The 22,894-nt window shown below is 45.6% G+C and overlaps 2 protein-coding genes across 2 annotated transcripts; both read left to right on the plus strand.

Moving 5' to 3' along the window:
- Positions 1–1,772: 1,772 nt before the first annotated feature.
- On the plus strand, positions 1,773–8,913 carry PANX3 (pannexin 3). Its single transcript, XM_004597710.2, has 4 exons — positions 1,773–2,099; positions 3,223–3,365; positions 6,469–6,683; positions 7,966–8,913. Exons 1-4 carry the CDS (start codon positions 1,919–1,921, stop codon positions 8,603–8,605), a joined length of 1,179 nt encoding a protein of 392 aa, XP_004597767.2. The 5' UTR covers positions 1,773–1,918; the 3' UTR covers positions 8,606–8,913.
- Positions 8,914–12,388: 3,475 nt separating this feature from the next.
- TBRG1 (transforming growth factor beta regulator 1) lies at positions 12,389–21,486 on the plus strand. The gene is made up of 9 exons (XM_004597680.4): positions 12,389–12,733; positions 14,384–14,454; positions 15,101–15,321; positions 16,131–16,267; positions 16,539–16,685; positions 19,472–19,569; positions 19,782–19,892; positions 20,649–20,791; positions 21,321–21,486. Exons 1-9 carry the CDS (start codon positions 12,584–12,586, stop codon positions 21,464–21,466), a joined length of 1,224 nt encoding a protein of 407 aa, XP_004597737.2. The 5' UTR covers positions 12,389–12,583; the 3' UTR covers positions 21,467–21,486.
- The last annotated feature ends 1,408 nt before the right edge of the window (positions 21,487–22,894 follow it).

A 22,894-nucleotide genomic window follows, 5' to 3' on the forward strand; every position in this document is an offset into this window, starting at 1 on the left:
TTGGGGTCCTGCATCCAAATGGGAGATCCAGATGAAAGTCCTAGCTCCTGGCATTGGCCTGGTCCAGCCCTGGCTGATACAGCCATTTGCAGAATGAACTAGTGAATGAAAGATTCTCTCTCTCTCTCTCTCTCTCTCTCTCTCTCTCTCTCTCTCTCTTTATTCCTCTCTCTGTCTCTCCCTCATTCTCTTTCTCTTTCTCCGTCTCTCTCTCCCCCCGTCTCTGTCTTGCAAATGCCCTCTGTGTGTAAATCTGCCTGTCAAACAAGATAAGACTTTTTTTAAAAAAATTAAGAGAAATAAAGAACAAAAAAAAAAGAGTTGATCTCTTTGGCCTGTGGCACAGTAAAGAGGGGGCAGGCCCATTTCAAATATCTGTGGGCCCAAAAAATGAAGAGTTCAAACAGAGAGCCACACATATTACATACATCTCAAAAGTTCAAAGCTATAAACCAAGCTGTTAAAATATCTTTCCCCTGCTGACCTTGACATACAGGCACACATATAACCTTCACCGTGATTAGGAATGCCTATTACAATTTTAGAATCACACTCTGCAGAGCCCCAGGCCCAATCGTCTTCTCTCCTCAATCCAACCAAGTCCCACATTGTAAAAATAACAATAGTTGCAAGTGAGGATACCTCAGGACTTCCAAACCCCTACAACCAGCCGTTCCTTAAGCCGGGGGTACATGCCAGGAGGATGCACCCAAGGGAAAGTCCCACCCACACATCCTTCTCAGGCACAGGGAGTGTTTAGAAGGGTGCAAAAGTAAAAACTATTTTGTCCATTTTATTGTAATCTGCACTTGACTACGTCAGATACAACCTCAAATACCTCCAATCACCTGAACTCTTTCCTAACCAAGCCCCACAATCTTGTAAGATTATCACATATTACCATTTGAGAGATGATAAAACTAAGTCAACAGTAGCCTAAAGTGACACAGTTTATAACATGAGGGCCATGGTGCCAATGCTGTGGTACAGTGGACTAGACCATCAACTGCAGTTCCAGCATCCCATAAGAGCACTGGTTCGAGTCCCCATGTTCCACTTCTGATCTGGCTACTCCTGCTAACACTCATAGGAAAGCAATGGAAGAGAGGGAGCAAGAGAGGGAAATATTCTGCCTTTCAGTCAACTAGCTTTTTCTAAATGATCACTACCAGATCTCCAGGGGGGGAATGCATCCCTCTTGGCACAACTCAGCACTGTCATGCACTCACAGTTCCACTACCATCACCACCATCCTTCCAAAGAACTAAGAAAACTAAAAAGGAACTGGATATTTGTAAATTTGTGGTGGAAACATTTTGGAAAAAAGGCCAGAGTCAGGGAATAAAATTTAATACCAAATACACAGCAGTTTGGGGAAGGAGCCGGGGACCAGGATAGAACTCATCATTGGAACAAAGACTGCTCTGTAGAGGCAGCTATGCCTGCAGAGCTAGCTCAGGACTCCATTCCCACCCCAAACCACAAAATGAAGGCCTTCTACACATTCAAGCAGCCCCCACCCAAATTCCACACCAATTACATGGAAGGGGGGATCTGGCTCCACAGCCCTCCCCGCTGCTGTCTTGCTGAAAATACTTTATTAATGAGAGGATGGGATAAAGCCATCTGCTCGAGGCCATCCTGAGAGAACACTCTGGCTCCAGTGCGGGGGGGAGGCTGGACCCTCCTCCAAAGAGGACCTACTAAGTCTGTGCCTCCCTCTAATTACAGGGGAGCTTGACTCTGGGCCGGGGAGGTTATTTAGAGAACCATCGCCTGCTCCTTAGCACTGACATCCGTGAGGCTGGGGCTGCAGCGCTGCCTGCAGAAAGCCAAAGCTAGCTGAAGCTGTCTGCTCTTCACTCTGCTCTCCAGGGATACCTCCGGCTGCCTCGGCTCAGGCCGGCTCAGCGGCACCATGTCACTCGCACACACCGCTGCTGAGTACATGCTGTCAGATGCCCTGCTGCCAGACCGCAAAGGACCCCGCCTCAAAGGACTGCAGCTGGAACTGCCCCTCGACCGGATGGTCAAGTTCGTAGCTGTGGGCTTCCCCTTGCTGTTGATGTCCCTGGCATTCGCCCAGGAGTTCACTTCTGGTAAGTTGCTTCCGAGATCAGTGCGTGAGGCAGCCCCAGCTTCCTTTCCCTCTTTGCCACAGGCTCTGAAGTCAGAGAGCTCCCGTCATAATCAGCCTCGTAGGCCTGATGACTCTGGGCTGGCCGAGCTAGATGACCCAAAAGGCAGATGCATGCATTTAATGTGCCCACGGAGCAGACGCACCAAAAAGCCTGAGAAGTCACCTCTGAAACGTTATCATTTCTAAAAATATTAGCTATCATTTTATTTTTCACATATTTTATGTCATTTGAATAATTAAACTTGATTTTCATATGGATGAAAGAGATTGGGGCCCCGTGATTTCAGAACCTCTGAGCTCTCCAAGTCTGCCAAGTCTAGTATTGCCTCTAAGCCCTCTTCCTTCCTTCTCTCCCAACTCCAAGGCTACTGATTGGGGAATGTCTATCATGTGCTGGACTGAGCCTGGCCCAGCTGAGGTGGTAGGTACTAATCCAGTCTTCTGGGTGCGGGATTAACTCAACGAATCCACCTCCTCTCTTAGAGAGCCTGTGAACGTCCTTCGAGCAGAGACTTTGGGCTTTCTTTAGTGGCTGTGCCATTAGCTCACTGTATTTCCCAGTGAGGCCTTCCAGCCTCCTGCTGCCTCTTCAGTTACCCACAGGAAATGGAGAAGTATTGGTTCCAAGCTAGGCATCATTCTCAAAGAAGGGGAAACAAAAAGCCCACTTTTCTTCGAACACTCTTCATTTAGGTTCCAAAGTCTGGGCAAGTAATTCTCTTTTAGAACTTAAAGATACCAGCTCATTGCAAGGCTTTTGGTGACCAGGAAGTCCAGGTGGCTTACCTTTCTGGGAACTAAGGTGTGAGCCGAAAGTAAACAACAGCCATATCTAAAAGTCTTAGTCAGTGCTTTGGTAAACTGGACCAAACATTTGGGTGCTGTTCTACCATTCCCTGTCCCACCACAGCATAGCAGAGCCTCACCCAGAAAACTAGGTATGGGGAGAAGACGATGACTGCCAGGCACCAAGACCAGAAAAGAGTTGTGGATGGGGCTCAAAGAAACTTGCAGGTAGCACACTGGGTTCCCTCTCCTCCATGCCAACTCTGAGCTGCCTCAACACCGTGTTCCTGCTCCAGGGTCTCCAATCAGTTGCTTCCCTCCCAGCAACTTCAGTGTCCGCCAGGCTCTCTATGTGGACAGTTCCTGTTGGGACTCATTGGTTCACCATGAACAGGATGAAACTGGCCAGTTCAAGACAAAATCCCTCTGGCCACACAAGGTAAGACAGACACTCTACCGGGCCTGCTTCATGGCTGAGTGCAGGGTGACAGAACCAAGCCATTATGCTTCCTCTCACCTTTACCCCAACCTTATCACTACCTCCACTGACTTTCATATTTCAAGCATCCTTTTAATGTCTGATGAGCTTAGTTGCTTGCTTTGGTTTGTTTAGAAGCTTCGTTCCTATCATTGAGACCTGACTTTCCAACATTTCAGTGTTCTTGTCTCCCCTTCTCTTCTCTCTGACTTTGGCAAATTTAGTGCTGTATGTATGTAGAACTTTCCCATATTGTCATGCTAGTGGGAGGTTTGGAGGGAGTAGTGGTACTAGATCTGTTGGATCAGAAGTCACACCTTTTCTAAGCATGATAATTGGCAAGACCTCAGAAATGCTACAGTTCCAATTTCTAGGCAAAACCAGACCTTGAAAGGATGCCTGAGCTCTCTGTTGAAGCACAAGCTCAGTGACAAGATGTGCAATTAAAGAGATGCGCGTCAGGAGAGGGTCCAGCTGCCCAGTCATCAACATTACCAGCAAGCACTTTGCTTTTGACCCAGATTCCCTGGCCCCACCTCAAACCTTCTGAAACACTTGCTGGGGATCGTTTTATTTTCAAGAAGTGCAGTTTTTTGGACACAATGAAAAGGTTATCTTCTCTTGTGGTCTTGCGTATTTTTCCTGCCTTTCTTGTTTCATTCCAAAGGCATACATATACACGCAATCTTTCTCTTCTACCCACATGCAATCAAATATCCAATTCGAATCCTCTCACCTTTTCTTCATCCTCTCTTTGAAAGTAAAGTGTCTCGGGCTCGGCAGCGTGGCCTAGTGGCTAAGGTCCTCGCCTTGATCCCATATGGCCGCTGGTTCTAATCCCGGCAGCTCCACTTCCTCTCTCTCTCTCCTCCTCTCAGTATATCTGACTTTGTAATAAAAATAAAATAAATCTTAAAAAAAAAAAAAGTAAAGTATCTCTAGTTCAAGAAAAATTATTGGTCAAGTACGTATTAATCAAATAAGCTCCAAAATCAGACAACCTAGTTCCAAATGGTAGTACCTCCCCAACTACACACACATACACCTAAATGTGTGATTTTGGATGGGTGACTTAATTCCAGGCCTCAGGTTCCTTACATATAAGAGAATCACTAATACAGATAGCATCTTTGTGAAAAGCAATTGAAATAATAAATGTGAATCTCATAGCATACTGTAGCTGTTTAAAAAGTCATTATATAGGGCCCGGTGCAATGGCGTAACGGCTGAGGTCCTCACCTTGAACACGCCAGGATCCCATGTGGGCGCCGATTCTAGTCCCATTGGCTCCCCTTCCCATCCAGCTCCCTTCCTGTGGCTTAGGAAGGCAGTCGAGGATGGCCCGGAACCTTGGGACCCTGTACCTACGTGGGAGACCTGGAGAAAGTTCCTGGCTCCTGGCTTCGGATCGGCGCAGCACCGGCCACTGCGGTCACTTGGGGAGTGAGTCATCTGTCTCTCCTCCTCTCTCTCTGTCTAACTTTACAATAGAAATAAAATAAGTCTTTCAAAAAAAGTCATCATACAAATAGAGATTTTACCATTGGCAAGATATGGGGCCCACTCCTTATTAGGCGTTTTAAAGGTGGCATTACAAAACTAAGAAAATGACTCTAAAATAGTTTGCTAGTGCTACCCTAACAAAGTCCCATGGACTGAGTGATTTAAACAGAAATGCATGTTCTCATGGTTGCAGACGCCGGAAGTCTAAGATCGAAGTATTAATGTCGGTTGCTCTGAAGGCCAAGAAGGAGAGAAAGACCTTTCAGGCCCCTCCCCTTGGCTCACACACATCGCCTTACAAATTCTTTTTTTTTTTTTTTTTTTTTTTTTTTTTTAAAGATTTATTCATTTTATTACAGCCAGATATATACAGAGGAGAGACAGAGAGGAAGATCTTTCATCCGATGATTCACTCCCCAAGTGAGCCGCAACGGGCCGATGCGCGCCGATCCGAAGCCGGGAACCTGGAACCTCTTCCGGGTCTCCCACGTGGGTGCAGTGTCCCAATGCAATGGGCCGTCCTCAACTGCTTTCCCAGGCCACAAGCAGGGAGCTGGATGGGAAGTGGAGCTGCCGGGATTAGAACCGGCGCCCATATGGGACCCCGGGGCTTTCAAGGCGAGGACTTTAGCCGCTAGGCCACGCCGCCGGGCCCTCGCCTTACAAATTCTGTGTGCATGTCTAACACTTGATAGCACCTTTTTTTAAAGATTTACTTATTTTTATTTAAAAGGAAGATTTATGGAGAGAAGAGACAGAGATTTTCCATCTGCTGGTTCACTCGTCAAATGATTCCAGTGGCCAGGGCTGAGCTGATCCAAAGTCAGGCGTCTCCTCCAGGTCTCCCACATGGGTGCAGGAACCCAAGGACTTGGGCCATCCTCCACTAGTTTCCCAGGAAGTAAGCAGGAAGCTGCATTGGAAGTGGAGCAGCCGGGACACAAACTGACGCCCACGTAGGACGCTAGACAGGCAAAGGGTTAACTTACTATGACACGGCACTGCCAGTGCCTTTTTTGTTTGTTTTGTTTTAAGGATATCAGTTCTTACAGATCAGAGGCTACCCTATTTCAGTATGATCTCATTTTAAATTAACTAATTACATCTGCAATGACTCTAATTTCCCAATGAGATACGGAAGACTAGGACTTCAGTATCTAAACTGGAGGAGGCAGGGCTGGGTAGATGCCCACTTCAGTCCTGTATCACAGGTGGTTAGTAGGGTAGTTGAGGAGACAAGGTTTGTGCACCCTTAGAGGTCAGTTTCTGTACCTGCATACCTGCCATACAGTGTCTAGTGTTGTAAGTTGGCATTATCAAGCATCCACTGTGCACAGGAGTCAAAGGAAGTTATATGAAAGACATTGGGATTTTCTCCTGGGATGTCATTGCTGGTCAGGAACACAGAGCACATCTGAGATGGGGAGAAGGATCTCTCTATACATCTCTCTGTCTCTCTCTCCCTCCTAAGAACTGGGAAGAGCAGAGTGTCTCATGATGAACGGTCACTGAAGGGCCAGCATCCTGGGCTCCCTCCTCAGTCAGTGCTCTTGCTCTGCAGGCCCTCCCCTATTCTCTGCTGGCTCTGGCTATGGCCATGTACCTGCCCGTCCTGCTGTGGCAGTATGCAGCTGTGCCCGCCCTCAGCTCAGATCTGCTGTTCATCATCAGTGAACTGGACAAATCCTACAATCGCGCCATCCGCCTAGTGCAGCACATGTTGAAGATCCGACAGGAGAGCTCCGACCCCCATGTTTTCTGGGATGAGCTGGAAAAGTGAGTTTTCTGTATTTTTCTAAAGGATTTGGTCTAGCATTAAAATGATGTCCTTGCCTAGTAATCTCAAAATTATACTCTCCACCATCCTTCTCAGGCATGTAAAATGCCTAACATATTATTATATGAGCTTTCTGTCATTTCTGTAAACAGAGAAAAGAAAGGATTCTGCCTGTGACCTGCTGATGAACACACTAGTGTCTAATCTCTCTAAAATCACTCTCAGGCATTCTTTCTCTGTTCAGAAATGAGTAGTTCCCTCCATGTCTATGAAAAATACTCAGATTCTCCCATATGCTTGTCCTAGGTACTCAACAGTTACTTTTTCAAACTTCTACCAGTTGACAAAAACTTTCCATTCGTTTGGACAGTTTCTTCCAATTCCCCTAAACAAATCATTGATTCAAATCATTTGAGTACCAGGCATTGTGTTGAGTGCTATGGCAGGGGTAGGAGGAGAGAAGAAATTATTCATGTAGGACTTACATTGTTTTGATGGAATACAAGAAAGAGGTATACAGATTACTTGGCAAAATATGTGCTAGAATAAGTGATAGGAAGAAAAGCAAAGCAGTACAAAAGCCAAGAACCAGAATACACTGCAAGAACTCCTGTTACAATACTGATATCGTAAGCCTGTTGCCTCTTAATGATCCTACCTCAGTTTGGAGTTTTAGTCTGCCTTGCTGGGAATACATTTTGCATACACATTCACCAATCACTTCCTGTTCACTAGGTTTAAGATTGCACTTGGTGCCTAGATAATTAAGAGAGTATGGGGCCCAGCGGCGTGGCCTAGCGGCTAAAGTCCTCGCCTTGAAAGCCCCGGGATCCCATATGGGCACCGGTTCTAATCCCGGCAGCTCCACTTCCCATCCAGCTCCCTGCTTGTGGCCTGGGAAAGCAGTCGAGGACGGCCCAAAGCTTTGGGACACTGCACCTGTGTGGGAGACCTGGAAGAGGTTCCTGGTTCCTGGCTTCGGATCGGCGCGTACTGGCCCGTTGCAGCTCACTTGGGGAGTGAAACATCGGACGAAAGATCTTCCTCTCTGTCTTGCCTCCTCTCTGTATATCCGGCTTTCCAATAACAATAAAATAAATAAATAAATAAATAAATAAATAAATAAATAAATAAATAAAAAGAGAGTATGGTTATGCTCTGGGAAGGCAGATTTTCATGTGAGCCAAGGATGCCACGCTGCATACATACTCACAGGACTCCCTTGAGGTAGAGCTGTAAATGAACCTTTCTAACTTTGCCTCTTTTCTTCCCCCTGGCCAGGGCTCGCAAAGAGCGGTACTTTGAATTCCCCTTGCTGGAGCGATACCTGGCATGCAAGCAGCGCTCACATTCACTAGTGGCAACCTACATCCTGAGGAACTCCCTCTTGCTCCTCTTCACCTCAGCCACCTACCTGTACCTTGGTCACTTCCACCTGGCCATCTTCTTCCAAGAAGAATTCAGCTGCTCCATCAAGATGGGCCTGCTGAGTGATGAGACTCATGTCCCTGACCTGATCACCTGCAGGCTGACTTCCTTGTCCATTTTCCAGATTGTCAGCCTCGCCAGTGTTACAGTCTACACCCTGCTGGTTCCAGTGATAATATACAACCTCACACGGCTCTGTCGGTGGGACAAACGACTCTTATCCCTGTATGAGATGCTCCCAGCTTTTGATCTCCTTAGCAAGAAAATGCTGGGATGCCCCATCAATGACCTCAACCTGATCCTTCTTTTCCTCCGAGCCAACATCTCCGAGCTCATCTCTTTTAGTTGGTTAAATGTCTTGTGTGTATTGAAGGACACAACAACCCAGAAGCACAATATTGACACAGTGGTTGATTTCATGACTTTATTGGCTGGTTTAGAACCCTCAAAACCAAAACACCTCACCCACCGGGCATGTAACGAACAACTGTAGTGAAGAAATAATATAACAAGGAAGTCTGTGGAAAGCAAATCTCCCTTCTTCTTCACCCAAAGCCAACACACAAAAATACCTACTTTGGAGATGTTAAGTTTGGATTTAGCTGAATCCTATGTCACACATTATATTCTCTAAAGAAAAGAAGATACAATCAAAACATAAAAATAAATATCAAAGAGCTTAAGCATCACAAAATTAAAATTTATGGAAAAACTTAGGTCTAGCATATTCTTTGAAGATAGTAAAGATAAATCTAGACATTCCACAAGGAAAGAAGACTTTAAAGGCTATTTCTGAAGCCATTCTGGGGGGGTTCTTTTTGGTTCTTTTTGGTTTGGATTGGTTTGGATTGGTTTGGTTTGGTTTGGTTTGGTTTTGGCTTTGGTTTTTGTGGGTTTTTTGCTACATTCACTCATGGTCCTTCTAGAATACAACACTTGGCTTGCCCCCAAGAGCAAACAGAACAATCTGGTAAGAGACTAATAAACATGAAAGTTATGTAAAACCTTTAGTGTGGCCTAAACTTCTAGAAATTTGTGCATCTCGCTTTGTGGTAATTATCAAATTTGTTTAGGCCCCCTGTGACCTGAACAGTGAATTGGAAGGTAATGATGATTTCAATGTGTAATATGTTCTTGGAGTTTAAGGGCAGCGTATCAGGGGGCCAGGATCACTCATCAACCATGAGAGGAGCCTTAAGGTATCCAGATACACCTTTCATCATCTAAACTGGAGACCTTCTCTCACTGGGGGTTAAGGTCTGGTCTGTGGACCCTTCACAACTCTTAATAATCAAGCTATTCTTTTAGCACTGTAGAGGATGCTATATCTTCACTTAGAGTTAATCACTGAGTAGCAACCACTTAGAAGCATCTCTGATTTTATATTTCCTTTTAGAACTACATATTATGTTTCTTAAGGAAAAAATTAGTTTATTTTTTACTTGACAGAATTCAGAGATAGAGGGAAGAGATAGAGAGATGGGGTCTTCCATCTGCTGGGTCACTCCCCAAATAGTAGTGTCAGCCAGATCTGAGAATTCAAAGCCAAGAACCAGGAGCTTCCTTCAGGTCTCTCACATGGGTGCAGGGTCCCAAGAACTTGGGTCACCATCTGCCGCCTTCCCAGGTCATAAGCAGGGAATTGGACTGGAAACAAAGCAGCTTGAAGTCAAACCAGCAACCGTATGGCATGCCAAATCTATAGATAGAGGCTTAGCCTACTACGCCATCACACCAACCCTACATAAAATTTTTGAATAGGACATATAGGTGCCTCTTTATAAAAGCAAATAAAAGAATCACATTGCTTCTGAGAAGTTCAGAACATATCATCTAACAATAAAATGGCTGATGTAGTCATTTGTCAATACTTCCTATGATCATTGCATAAATGCTCCACTCCTCAGCAGGTACAAACCATGCCCAGTACTTCTGCCTCTCCTTTGGATCCTCTACCACAGTTCTTTCATTTTGATCAACTGTTTGCAGGTCCCATGTTTCTCATGTTGCTCCTTTGAACAAGGATGCTTCCTCTGCTCTTCACCAGGCCAACACCTACTGCCCCTTCAGGTCATGCCAGGGATATGTCCTTCAAGAAGTCACCACCGCCTCCTCCCTCCTTTCCTTACTGAGTGCTACCATATAAAGCAAAGCTACTTCTAAATAAACTTACCACGTTGCATCAATGCTGTCAAGTTATTTGTCCATCTTTCCCTCTTAAGCCCCCTAAAGGCTGTGTCACAACAGGCACTAAATAAATATCCTTCTGACAACCCAACAAGTCAATTAGTTACTCCAGAGCGCCCACTCTCTCAAGCATCAAGCATGTGGGAGGACACAACCCGACCTGCTGCCTATAGAGAAAGAGCTTTGTGCACAAAAATTGACTTCGCAGCAACTGACCAAAAAGAACTGTTTCTAAAACCACAAACTAAGAATGATAAATTATCAATATAGTTTAGTATTTGTTAATTTTACTACACTCTCTTTTGTTATGTATATGTAGGGAAGTCATAGGGATTATAAATTCAATTTGATTAAAGTTTAAAACCATATATTTTATGATAAAGGGCCTTTAACTTGAGATGGTAAAGCACTGATATTATATATTTGCTGTAAAGAGAATTATAAGAGTTTTATTTTTCTGATATTAAAAGTTACTTAATAAAGACTTGTTTCCATTAAAAAAAAAAAGATCAAGTAATGTAGAAATAAGTATACAAAATACAATATATTTACCTCAGATACAAGATGGAAACAATATGGACATAATAGTATTGCCCACTTCCCTATCCCCCTGAACCTTTTTTTTTCTTTTTCTTTCTTTAACTGTAATTAACTATGAAAAGATTGTCAACAACAACACAATAAAATAGATTATTAAAAAAAAAACAACAACAAAAAAAAACAAAATACAATACAGCCAGGGCCCAGCGCAGTAGCCTAGTGTCTAAAGTCCTCACCTTGCACGCCCAGGATCCTATATGGGCACTGGTTAATATCCCAGCAGCCTCACTTCCCAACCAGCTCCCTGTTTGTGGCCTGGAAAGTAGCGGAAGACAACACAAAGCCTTGGGACCCTGAACCCACCTGGGAAACCCGGACGAAGCTCCTGGCTCCTGGCTTCAGATCAGCTCAGCTCTGGCCATTGCAGTCACTTAGAGAGTGAATCAGCAAACAAATCTCTGTGTATCTGATTTTCCAATAAAAACAAATAAATCTTTAAAATTTTAAATATAATACAGCTGCAAGTGGAATATTAGCCATTCATTTAAAATTATGTTTCCAGAAAAATCATTACCACTGTGAAATGACTACAGTAACAGTAAATGAGTAAAATGGGAACATTACATTCACTACTATATGAAAATATTAAACACAGTAAACATTTCTATGTAAATTCCGTTGAGTGACATTGGCCAGACCAACCTGCAAACTGAAACAAACGGACAGCACTTTCCTTCCCACCAGATATAACCCAAGCACATGAAAATTGATTATGCATATTTCATCAGATTCAAAAATCTGCCAGGGTAGCATTCAACAAAAACATCGGACAATCAGCAAATACCATTTGGAGGAAGATGAGAGAAGCACAAGGAGGGGGATGCCTTCCTATTATAGAGACTATTGACATTCAAAGTAAAGTGTCTAGATATTCAAAGACATTCACGTTGGTTGAAAATAATCCCTGTCTTTTCCAGTTACCATAGAGAACTTTAAAATCTACATGTGGAATATAAAGCCTATGTTTTATACCAGTACAACTAAAAATTCGCACTAGCCTCCCTTATTGGAAAGTGTAGCAATAGATTGCGTTTGGGAAGAAAAACAAAACCCAGCTGAGTATCAGAGATTGACTCAACTAGTTAGTGGCACGGGGGAGAACGCGAGGCTTAAGGCACGGGCGTTTACCAGTGCTGCTTCCTAAAGATCTGTATAAGGCAATTTCAAGCAAACTTTGAGCCAAAGTTTGGTTAAAATTGCTTCGTTAAAGTTTCCATCTGCGTGGCTAGAATCCAAGCTTGAGAGGGCCAAGAACTTTCATCTATTCTAGTGGTCCCCGATGCCAGGAAGATCTCTGCATAGGAAACGAGTGCACAAGCTGCACGAAGGATGGAAGGGAGCCGGGTAGCCGGCGGAGTCCCACAGGCCGCGGCCGTCGGTCTGCGCACACAGATGGGCCTGCCCAAGTCCTTGCTCCAGCTCCATCGCAGCAAGCCGAGGCCAGCCCCGGACGTGACGCGCGGCAAGCGCCGCGTCACTTCCGGGCGGGGCTGACGCCCTAGAGCGACGCGGAAGTGCTGGCAGGAGCCGGTGGCAGGTTGTCTTGGCGTGCCTTCTGGCCTGGCCGTTCCCCTTGAGAACTCCGGGAGGGCGAGGTTCCCGGAGTCCGCTTCTGCCGGCCCCGCCTGCCGGTCCGGGAGCCGATGCTGCCCGCGGTCTGCAGCCCCGCTCGCGGGGCCGGACCATGAGCCTGTGGGGCAGCCTGGCCTCCTCGCCGCGGGTCCCTCTGCACCCCACCAAGGCCAGGATGAAAAAGCTGCCCAAGAAGAGCCAGAACGAGAAGTACCGCCTCAAGTACCTGCGGCTGCGCAAGGCGGCCAAGGCCACCGTGTTTGTGAGTCCGAGCGGCGCCAGGCGCCTTCCTAACCTTAACGTAGTCCCTGGCTGCTGGTTGGCGGTGCGTCCCGGGACAGGTGCAGCTACCTTGCAGAGCTAAGACACAGTGAGAAGCAGTGACTGGGTGTGCCGATACAACGTCGTCAGTCTTTGCCTGGAATTCTTCAGAATGCGTGGAGTTGTGGAGGCACCCCTGAGCATTAGGCCCTACTTTTAGGAGGGACAGGGATTTCCAAGGGCGCGCTGGCACGTCCCACCCAGCCCCCCAGCCTGCTTCCCAGGCGCCTCACGGCCGCAAAACTTAATCTTGCCTAAACGGGTACAGGAGCCTTGCCATAACTTCCCTCCTGTCGCTTTTGCTAGTCTCCAGGCGTGTTTCGTTCGCTCGTTGCAGAGGCACACTGTTTATAGCCAGCTGTTGTTTTGTGTTTACACTATTGGGTTTGCTCAGTGATTAGAAGTTGAGGTGCGGTCCGCACGTACAGTTTATTACCTTCCTAACAAAAACGTGGACATCTCCGTCTGTTGAGACGCGTACAGAAACGTATAGGAATTGGGAGGCTGTTCATGCCAGGGATATTCAGAACTTGCCACATACCTTGGAGACAAAGAGGAGAAATCATATGAAGAGGACTTGGAGAACTTAACATCTGATTGACCTGTCCCTCATGTTTCTTAAGATTTTTTTTTTTCTTTTATTGGAAAGTCAGATATATAGTGAGGAGGAGAGACAGAGAGGAAGGTCTTCCATCCACTGATTCACTCCCCAGACGGCCGCAGTGGCCGGAGCTGAGCCGATCTGAAGCTAGCAGCCAGGAGCTTCTTCCGGGTCTCCCACGCAGGTGCAGGGTCCCAAGGCTTTGGGCCGTCCTCTACTGCTTTCTCAGGCCACAAGCAGGGAACTGGATGGGAAGCAGGGCTGCTGGGATTAGAACTGGCGCCCACATGGGATCCTGGTGCGTGCAAGGAGAGGACTCTAACTGCTGGGCTACCGCACAGGGCCCTGACCCATCCCTCTTATGAGGGGAGGAGGAACCCTACTTGCCAGAGGTCCCCAAAGCTTGGCTTCTGTGTTCCTGGAAGGGTTTTGATTCCTTCAAGGCTCTGTGAAGGTTTTGTGGAGGAGAGGCTTGTTGGTTTGAACATGAGGAGTTTGAGGTTCCACCTGTGGAAGCTTCCCCTTCAGAATGTGTGCTTTATAAACATTTTAAACATTAATTTGATTAAGCTTCTGTACAGAATTTTGTCTGAGTCAGGGCTCGTGGAAGTAGACTATCCTTAGACTGAAGCACCTGTAGCTACAAGCAGTGTGCCTTTTCCTCTGACAAAGATTATCCTACTCACAGCAGCCATACAGCTTTGTTTACCATATTGTCCTGGCATAATAGGCACAGATGTTGCCCCCCTTGTAGCTGGGCAGTCAGCAGAAGGTGTCCCAGGTTGGAGGATGAGTTACCTAAAGACCCTGCCTGTAGTAGAGTCTGGCTGCCTGTTACTTTTAGACTTACTGCAGCCTGCCTCCCGGGTAAAACAGCTCATCCTTCTCACTCAGCAGCACAGACTGTTTTGGCTTGACTTACGAAACTTCTTCCCAACATTGTCTCATTTGATTCATTTTAATGCAAAATGTTCACAATTTCTCTTCAAGGAAAATGCTGCTATTTGTGATGAAATTGCTCGTCTCGAAGAAAAATTTCTTAAAGCAAAAGAGGAAAGAAGGTGAGCAGACTTCATTTTGTGTGCAGATTCACATTTTTGGTGATTGGGGTAGAGAATGATTGCTTGGGGGGGGGGATTTTTCTCCAGTGAGGCGTTTGTGATTTGCATAGCCTCTTGGCTGCTTGATCAAATGCAGACAGATTTACATGCAGCCTTCACTGTTGGTTCCTCCCCAGCCAAGTCATGGTGAACTCTGGCTGTGACACAGTTCCGCTAACCATCTCTCTAAGCTCTGCTCACTACATCTAGTAAGTCGTCGTATTGTAATTCCCCAGTTATAACAGCCAGTGGATAAAAGGAACTGCCTTTCCTTCTATCTGTATTTATTCACAACCGATTACTATATGCAAAGTACAGTGGGCATATGCCCATGTGTAATGTATGACATGCACCCTTTAGCAGGCTCACACCTCCCAGGATCGAGGTGGAAGAACTCCCGGGTACCAGAGTGAGAGGCTGCAGCCCTACAGGCTTCCCGAAGTGTGGCTGGCTCTCTGAGACTTCATATTCCCTGGGTCCCAAATGAATGTTTTTTACAAGTGTGCTAATCTTTGCATATAATTCTGCCTTACCCCAGTATCTGAGCGTAATCCTGAGTTGGGGCCGGATAGTCCCTACCTGTGCTCCCTCTGCTTCCCGACCCCAGGTACCTGCTGAAGAAGCTCCTCCAGCTGCAGGCGCTCACCGAAGGGGAGGTGCAGGCTGCAGCTCCTGCCCACAGCTCCAGTCTGCCCCTGACCTATGGTGTGGCCAGCTCTGTGGGAACCATACAGGGAGCTGGGCCCAGTGCTGGGGCTGAGGAACCTTTTGGGAAGAAATCCAAGAAGGAGAAAAAAGAAAAAGGCAAAGAAAACAACAAGCTGGAAGGTACTTTGGGAGGTACTAGTTGCCAAGTAGCTGAGTACACAAGAATGACAAAGACTTGGTACTAACTGGTGACTACATGGCCATAGACAGACTCCAGGGCTCATCGGGCAGCCTGAGATCTCCTCCTCCTGCGGCTCTCGGAATGCACTTGGGTCAGTCTTCGCTGGAGGCAAGAAGTGGCCTCTTGAGTACACTGTCTTCGAAAATGACTAATCTTAATACAAATTAACTTTAAACCAAAAAAAAAAAAAAAGTGTAAGGCTTTTAACTCCCGAGTGCCAGCCAGTGTACAGATTGATTATTTTCTGGTGGGTGGGCTAGAAAGAGACTCAAAACTTTGGGGAAAAGCCCATTTATGCATTCAGTGAATACACATGGTCCCCAGCTTAGCAGTGGTTCAACATGGGATTGATTTTTCACCTTCACTGTGGTTGCAAAAGCGGTACATATTCAGTATTCATCCTACTTTGAACTTTTCATTTTAGTCTCTTACCGGGCTGGTGCTGTGTGGTGTAACACTGTTTTAGGGCTGTGGGCAACAGCAGCAGGTGCAGGGCCAGTCCGACATCCAGTCTCTGACACCCACCGTGTGCTGTGTGCTGTGAGAAGCTGCGATGCTCACGTGTTAGGTGTAATAAGTGCCCTTTCTACTTAATGCTGCGTGTATGTATCTGTAACCCCACTGAGTCAGGAAGCATCTATATAAAGTCTGGGTGGGCTTACTGCCCTTAGCATTCACACATGAATTCTTCCCTTCCCCTCACCATCAAAAAGGGCCTAAGGTGCATGACCCCAGATTTGCGTTTCAGTTGTGAAGAAAACATCCAGGAGAAAGAAAATGGAGGGAGGTGCTCGCAAGCTGGTTCAGCCTGTTGCCCTGGATCTCTCAGGACGGCCTGTGTTCCCCATCGGACTAGGGGGTCTTACAGTGTATAGCCTGGGGGAGGTGAGTGAGCCTGACTGTGCAGAGAGCAGAGAATCAGAAACATCTGGAAATGGGATTGGGCCTTCCCTCCCTGTTTCTGTTAGCTGCAGCCCCTGCTGATTCACACCAACCCCAGACAATCCAGTCCCTAAGAAAGCAGGTCACTTTATCCACTACACAACATATGCTGTTTGTGTGAGTTGAGTCCTTCTTCAGAGCCACCCACCCCACTAAGCCATCCTTGTGGATGCTTGAGTGACCTCAACCCCAGGTTGGGGGAATCTTCTTTTAGATCATCACCGACCGACCTGGCTTCCATGATGAGAGGGCCATCTACCCTGTGGGCTACTGCAGCACCCGAGTGTATGCTAGCATGAAGTGGCCGGAGCAGAGGTGTCTGTATACCTGCCAGATCAAGGATGGTGGGGCACAGCCTCAGGTACAGGCTTTTTATTCTCTTTTTTTTTTAGAAACTTCTCTGTTCTAGGCACTTAATGAATATGTATTACTTGTCCTGACGCACTGTAAAGTAGATAACTTCATCATCACCTTTTGGGCACCCCAGAATATACAGAGGTGTCTGACCCTCGGTCACACCTGTACTGGGATGTGCGTCTGCATCTGGTTTTCAGACTGCTGCCCTCTTCCTTTAACCATGCCATGGCCTCAACATTGTGACTGTGGGATGTTGTTTAAGCCTGCTAATGCGAGGTAAGGCTGTTTCATCTCTTGGTATATATTTTCTTCCTGTTTTGTGCTTGAATGTTCATTCTGATCACGGTGTATATTTATGTGTGTGTAGTTAAGATTTATTTATTTTAGGGCCTGGCACAGTGGCTCAGTGGCTAATTGCTCACCTTGCACCCACCAGGATCCCATGGGGGATCCGGTTAATATCCCAGCTGTTCTACTTCCCATCCAGCTCCCTCCTTGTGGCTTAGGAAAGCAGTGAAGGATGGCCAAAGGCCTTGGGATCCTACTCCTGTGTGGGAGACCTAGAGAAAACTTCTGGCTTCTGGCTCGGATTGGCTTAGCTGTTGTGGCCACTTGGGGAGTGAACTGCAATGACCAGAACTGAGCCAGGAGCTTCTTCTCAATCTCCCATGCAGGTGCAGGGTCCCAAGGCTTTGGGCCGTCCTCTTCTGCTTTCCAAGCCACAAGCAGGGAGCTGGATGGGATGTGGGGTGGCCAGGACATGAACTGGTACCCGTATGGGATCCCAGTGTGCACAAGCAAGGATTTAGCCACTGAGCCATCACGCCAGACCCAATTGCAATTTTTTTTTTTTTCATTCACAGTAAATGGATTTAGAATTTACTTTAGAATTTAAAATAAAATCTATTGTTATTTTCCTTTATGGCTTTTATGTCTCTTGCTCAAGACAGGAGAAAAGTTTTCACTCTATTTATGTTTTCCATAATATTTTATAGTCTAATAATCATTCTAGAGGTCTTCATTGTGACATGATGGTTTATCCCATATGGGTACTATTTCAGGTCCTGGCTGTTCCACTTCTGATCCAGCTCCCTGCGGTTGGGCCTGGGCAGTCAGTGGGAGGTGCTTCAGGCACTTGAGCCTCTAAGTTCATGGAGGGCTGGTCTCCCGGCTTGCGCCTAGCCCAGCCCTGGCTGCAGTGGCCGGCACATGGGTTATCTGTCTCTCTGTAACTTCCCCCCTCTGTGATTCCACTTCTCAAATAAAGTAAATAAACTTTTAAAATTCCATAAATCTGAAATACTTTAAAGTCATATGGGCATTCATAGATAAATATATAAATGACCATTTGGAAGCAGTCTAGTATTACATATGTTTAGCATAGCACACCTGACTCATAATACAATAATACAAAATAATGTCCAGTTAGGTTGATGAGTTAAAAAAAAAAAGTCTACGGATTTCTTTTTTAAAAGTGTTTTTATTTTTTTCCTTCAGAGGAGATTAATAATCCACTTGTTTATTTCCATTAAAATTCAATTAGAATTTTTTTTATTAAAGAGAGACATGCATGTACACACACAGATAAATATAGATGAATGATGAGGAGTGGGAGGAGAGCACGCGTACTCATCTGCTAGCTTACTCTTCCAATCCCGGCAATTGCCGGAGCTGGCCCAGGCAGCGGGCTGGAACCAGAATTCAGTACAGGCCTCCCATGTAGGTGGCAAGCACCCAGCTGCATGGGCCGCCACCCAGTACTTCTCAGGAAACCGGAATTGCGAGCCAAAGCAGGGTCTTGAACCTAGGCACTCCAAAATGGGACATGAGCATTTTGACCTCTGGCCAAATTTTGATTAGATTTGCCATGAATTAGGTGCACTGCCATAACAGCGCACCATTCACTCAGAACATTTTCTGTCACAGCACGACCACAGGCATTTGAGCTCTCAGCTCTAACAGTGCCCTGACAGGAGTGCCACAGACTTATCTGCAAATGTCAGGGAGGCTTCGGGGTTCTCCCAGCTTCTGTGTAAAGGTTCCTCATCTTGCCACTACCTTTTGCCATCCAATTTTCTAATCTTCTTGATTAGAAAATTCATCAAATACTGAAGTTTGGAACGCCCATAGAATAAGATAAAAAAAAAAAAAGCTACCAGGTAAAACAGGCATTTCACAGACACTTGCAGACAGTTGGAGAGAGTGGATCTCTCTAGTCGTGAGGGAAATGCAGAGAAAATAAAAATGGAATTTCATTTTGTCCATACATAAAATTATTATCAAACAAATTAATAGTATCCAGTGTTTGCCAGAGGAAAAAAAAGATGCAGGTATGTTGGTGGGAGTGAAAACTGGTAGAAGTCTCTCTGGCAGTATCCCAGTTTTAATAAGGACGCTTTGACCGAGTCTTTCCAAGTGGTCTCTCGTTTCCTAGGCAGATGTGCACACGTGGACAAAGAGTAGCGTACAACAATGCAGATGTCATTTGTTTTCCAATATCCTTGTTATTTGTCCTTAAAGAAATAACAGGGTCCAGAAAGGTATGTAAGAAGTGAAGTAGTGAAGTGTGAAGAGCCGTCACCTGTAGAATTCCGTCTGGATCAGCTCTGTTGCCCTGGTTTTGTTTGTGTTTGTAACAGCACTGCAGGAATTACTTGTTCCCATTTTCTGGTTCAGTCTAGAAAAGTCTAGTTCAGCCTCCAGTTCTAACATGAGGGAATAGTGAACAGTACGATAAGTGTAATTCGTCCTTCTTCAAGATTGGCCTGACTGTTCCTTTCTGTCCGTCAGTTTGAAATTGTTCCTGAAGACGACCCCCAAAACGCCATCGGCGGTTCTTCTGCAGATGCCTGCCACGCAGAACTGCTCAGGATCATAAGTGCTACTTTGTAAGTTGACTGGCAGCCCGAAGACAAGCTAAAAGGAGCTTCAGTGAGTGGAGAACCCATGTTTGGTATAGAACCTCCTGCATCCTTCAGACATCTTAGCAACTAGAGTCTCCACATTAGACATCTTACCTTGTGTGTTCAGACCCCCTCCCATTCTTAATCCATCCTCATATCCCTCTATGCTCTCAAAGTAAAATGCTCCTCTTATTTAGGGGGAAACTACTGCCTAACCTGCTTCCATCTGGAGCTGACTTTTTTGGGTTTTCTCATCCAACCATCCACAACCTTATCCAGAGTTGTCCAGGAGCTCGAAAATGCATCAAGTAAGTGTGGGAAAAGTCCATTCCCTAAGATGAACACAGTGACCAGCCGATCGGGGACCTACCATGGGCACTTCATATATCTGTTGTGCCTCTGTGTCCAAAGCATGCTTGCTTCTCCATTGTTCTGATGCTAGCCCTTTTAGCCTTCTGGACAGGTCAGCAGGAGTCAGGAGCATTCTGTACTGTGTAATCATTACACGTTGAGATGCCTTTATCTAAAGGAAATGGTTTGAGCCCAAAATGTTTCAAATTGCATATGTTTTTGGATTTGGGGATATTTGTATACTTATCAAGTGGGAATAAAACCCAGACAGGAAATTCATCTATGCTGCACCTTATCCACATACTCCAAAGATAATTTGTATGCAGTGCTTTTAGTGCACCTACATTTTGACTGCAGTTATCACATGAAGTCAGGTGTAGAATGTTCTAGTTGTGTGGTCATATTGATGCTCTCAGTAAGTTTTGAATTATCAGATGAGGAATGCTCAACCTAAATTATCTTCTCTGTGTATCGTGACAGCAAAGGGGTTGGAAAGCACATCAAACAAAGCACATCACTGCAAATGTTTACCTATTTCCTTTTAGTTTTTATTATTGTTAGTTAGGGTTTTTTGTTTGTTTGTGTTTTGGTTTTTTTAGCTATGTATGGGAGAGATCTGAGAAAGAAAGTGCCTGATCTCTTTTATAAGGAGAAAAATGAGTTAGAAGAGTTACCAGGCAATTCAGTAAAGATGATTCCCTTTGATCCTGCAGTTACCAGTGGGTAAGATTTGACGTGTGCAAACCTGGAGATGGGCACCTGCCACCGGGGCTGCCAGAGGATAGTGCAGCTTTGAGCTTCGAAGCCTTTCAGAGACAGATCTTTGATGAAGATCATGATGATCCTGTTCTGTCAGGTATCTTTTCACTTTTCCTTTCTGGTTTGAAAATTGACCAGCTCCACCTCTTCACACATAGCTAAATACAAAAAAAATCTCTGGGCAGTACATAACACAAGTCTTTACCAGTCCAGTCCAGTCATGGAGGAGTGCTAAGCCCGAGGAAACCTGTGTCCTGCAAGCTTTTCTGATCACTTGCATAAGTCACCAAGAGTGCCTTTGATTGTAGCAAGCAGGGTACCCACCAAACTAGGATGTCTCTGTAACTTAGTGTCTCACTAAGCAGGGGACAGGTGGTTGACTTGGTGCTGTGTTCCCTGGCTTCCTTCCCTCAAATGGGGGAGTGGTCATACAGGGCCATGTGGTAGGGAAGTTGTTTAATCAGTTTCGTCCACAACTTTCTTGACTATGAGAGTACATACCTGCCCTCTCAGACCAGAAGTGTTGGGCTGACAAGGTGTACACGTATAAAGGAACTGAAAAGGAACAAAACAGTCTCCGTGAAGTCCCAGACAGCAATGGAACACAAGGAATTGTTTTTTGCCAGGAACCTTGGACCTCCCGGAACTTCAGCCTGCAGCCTTTGTGTCTTCTTACCAGCCCGGGTTCCTGACACATGAGCCCTTGCAAGACACGCAGCTGCAACACTTGACTTCTCCGTCACATTGCAGCCCAATTCCGTCTTCAGACTGAGCAAGAAGGGCTCATTATCATCATGAACTGAAACTTAAAATGTGTGGAAGTGGCAATTCATGGAGTTCCTGTGGTGACTGCTGACCCAGGGAAAAACTTCAGCTGCTTTATTTTTAATAATAAACTTCTCTTGCCAACTCTGCTTCTTTTCATCTTATAACAAGGATACAATTTTTTTTTTTTGCATAGCACTGCCTGAAGTAGAGTAAACCTTAACGATTGATGAAACAGAGAGAACCGTCATCATAGCCCATTCAGTCTTTTAAAAAAAAAAAAAAAACACTATAGTTTGGTGGTTTATTAACAGTAGAAATTAAATTCCCGCAGTTCTAGAGATCAGAAGTGCAAGCTTAGTGTGCCCGCAGATTTGGTGTCTGGTGGGGAGAGGGGGTACAGGGGAGCTCTGAAACAAAGATCACTAACCCTGTTCGCGGGGCTGTGCCCTTGAGACCTAATCACCCCTCACAGCTCCCACCTCCAAGTAGCCTCACGCTGGGGGTTTGCACTCGGGCATGTTGGAGTTGGGGAGTGGAAACATTGAGTCTGTAGCAGCAACCGACTCAGGAGAGATGGTGGTAAGATTCTGACACCCTTCTGATCGCGATCATCCCAGTTCATGGAGGACCAACCCCCCTCCCCATCGCAGCACAAGCTGCTGCTCTGTTTTCATGTCAGTATCATGAAAGTCCACTCCTTAACAGTCAAGCTCAAAAGTCCAGTCCAAGGGGCACCATCTTTTTCTTCATCTTTCACATCTTTCAAGGGGAGTAAAAGGTTCTAACTTTATACAACCCTGTGTTCCTTATTGAAGAAACTGTAATCATGCAAATTCAGACATAATTTGGGATTAACTCCCAACCCTCCATAACAGATCCAGCCACGTAGCAACCTAACTCCATGTTCTATACTGTTGGATTTTTTGGACTCTGCTTATAGCACGAACACAGAGATTTTCTTCTTCACCTAATCCCAAGCAAACCCCACACTACCATACTGAGTGCCTTAGCTTCCTGGACACAAGGGACCCAATGTTGGCTGGAATGAGGACAGGAGGACTAAAAAAGCTGAAGGGGGACAGGGTAGTGAGAACTAAATGGCAACCTAATTATAATTTTGTGTATGCTTCTATTAATCTTACAATGCAGAAGAAACGGGCTAATAGAATTGAGCTGAAAGCCAGCTAAGGCTGGGAAGGGGGTTATGCAAACTTAACGTGTATTAGCTTTGTTCTGTACATCAGTTGCTTCCGCAGACTGGCACTCACACAGAAGCACTAAAAAGCTTTCATCATATCAAAATTATCTTCCTGACTTCACGGCTTGAGTAAAACATTAAAAAAAAAAAAAAAAGAGCCTCATTTAGATGTTAAAGTTGTTTTACTAAATTGGTTTTAAGTTTCCTCAAATTGTTTTTCAAACTACAAATCTC

Source organism: Ochotona princeps, chromosome 4 (assembly GCF_030435755.1).
Source record: "Ochotona princeps isolate mOchPri1 chromosome 4, mOchPri1.hap1, whole genome shotgun sequence".
Lineage (NCBI taxonomy): Eukaryota > Metazoa > Chordata > Mammalia > Lagomorpha > Ochotonidae > Ochotona > Ochotona princeps.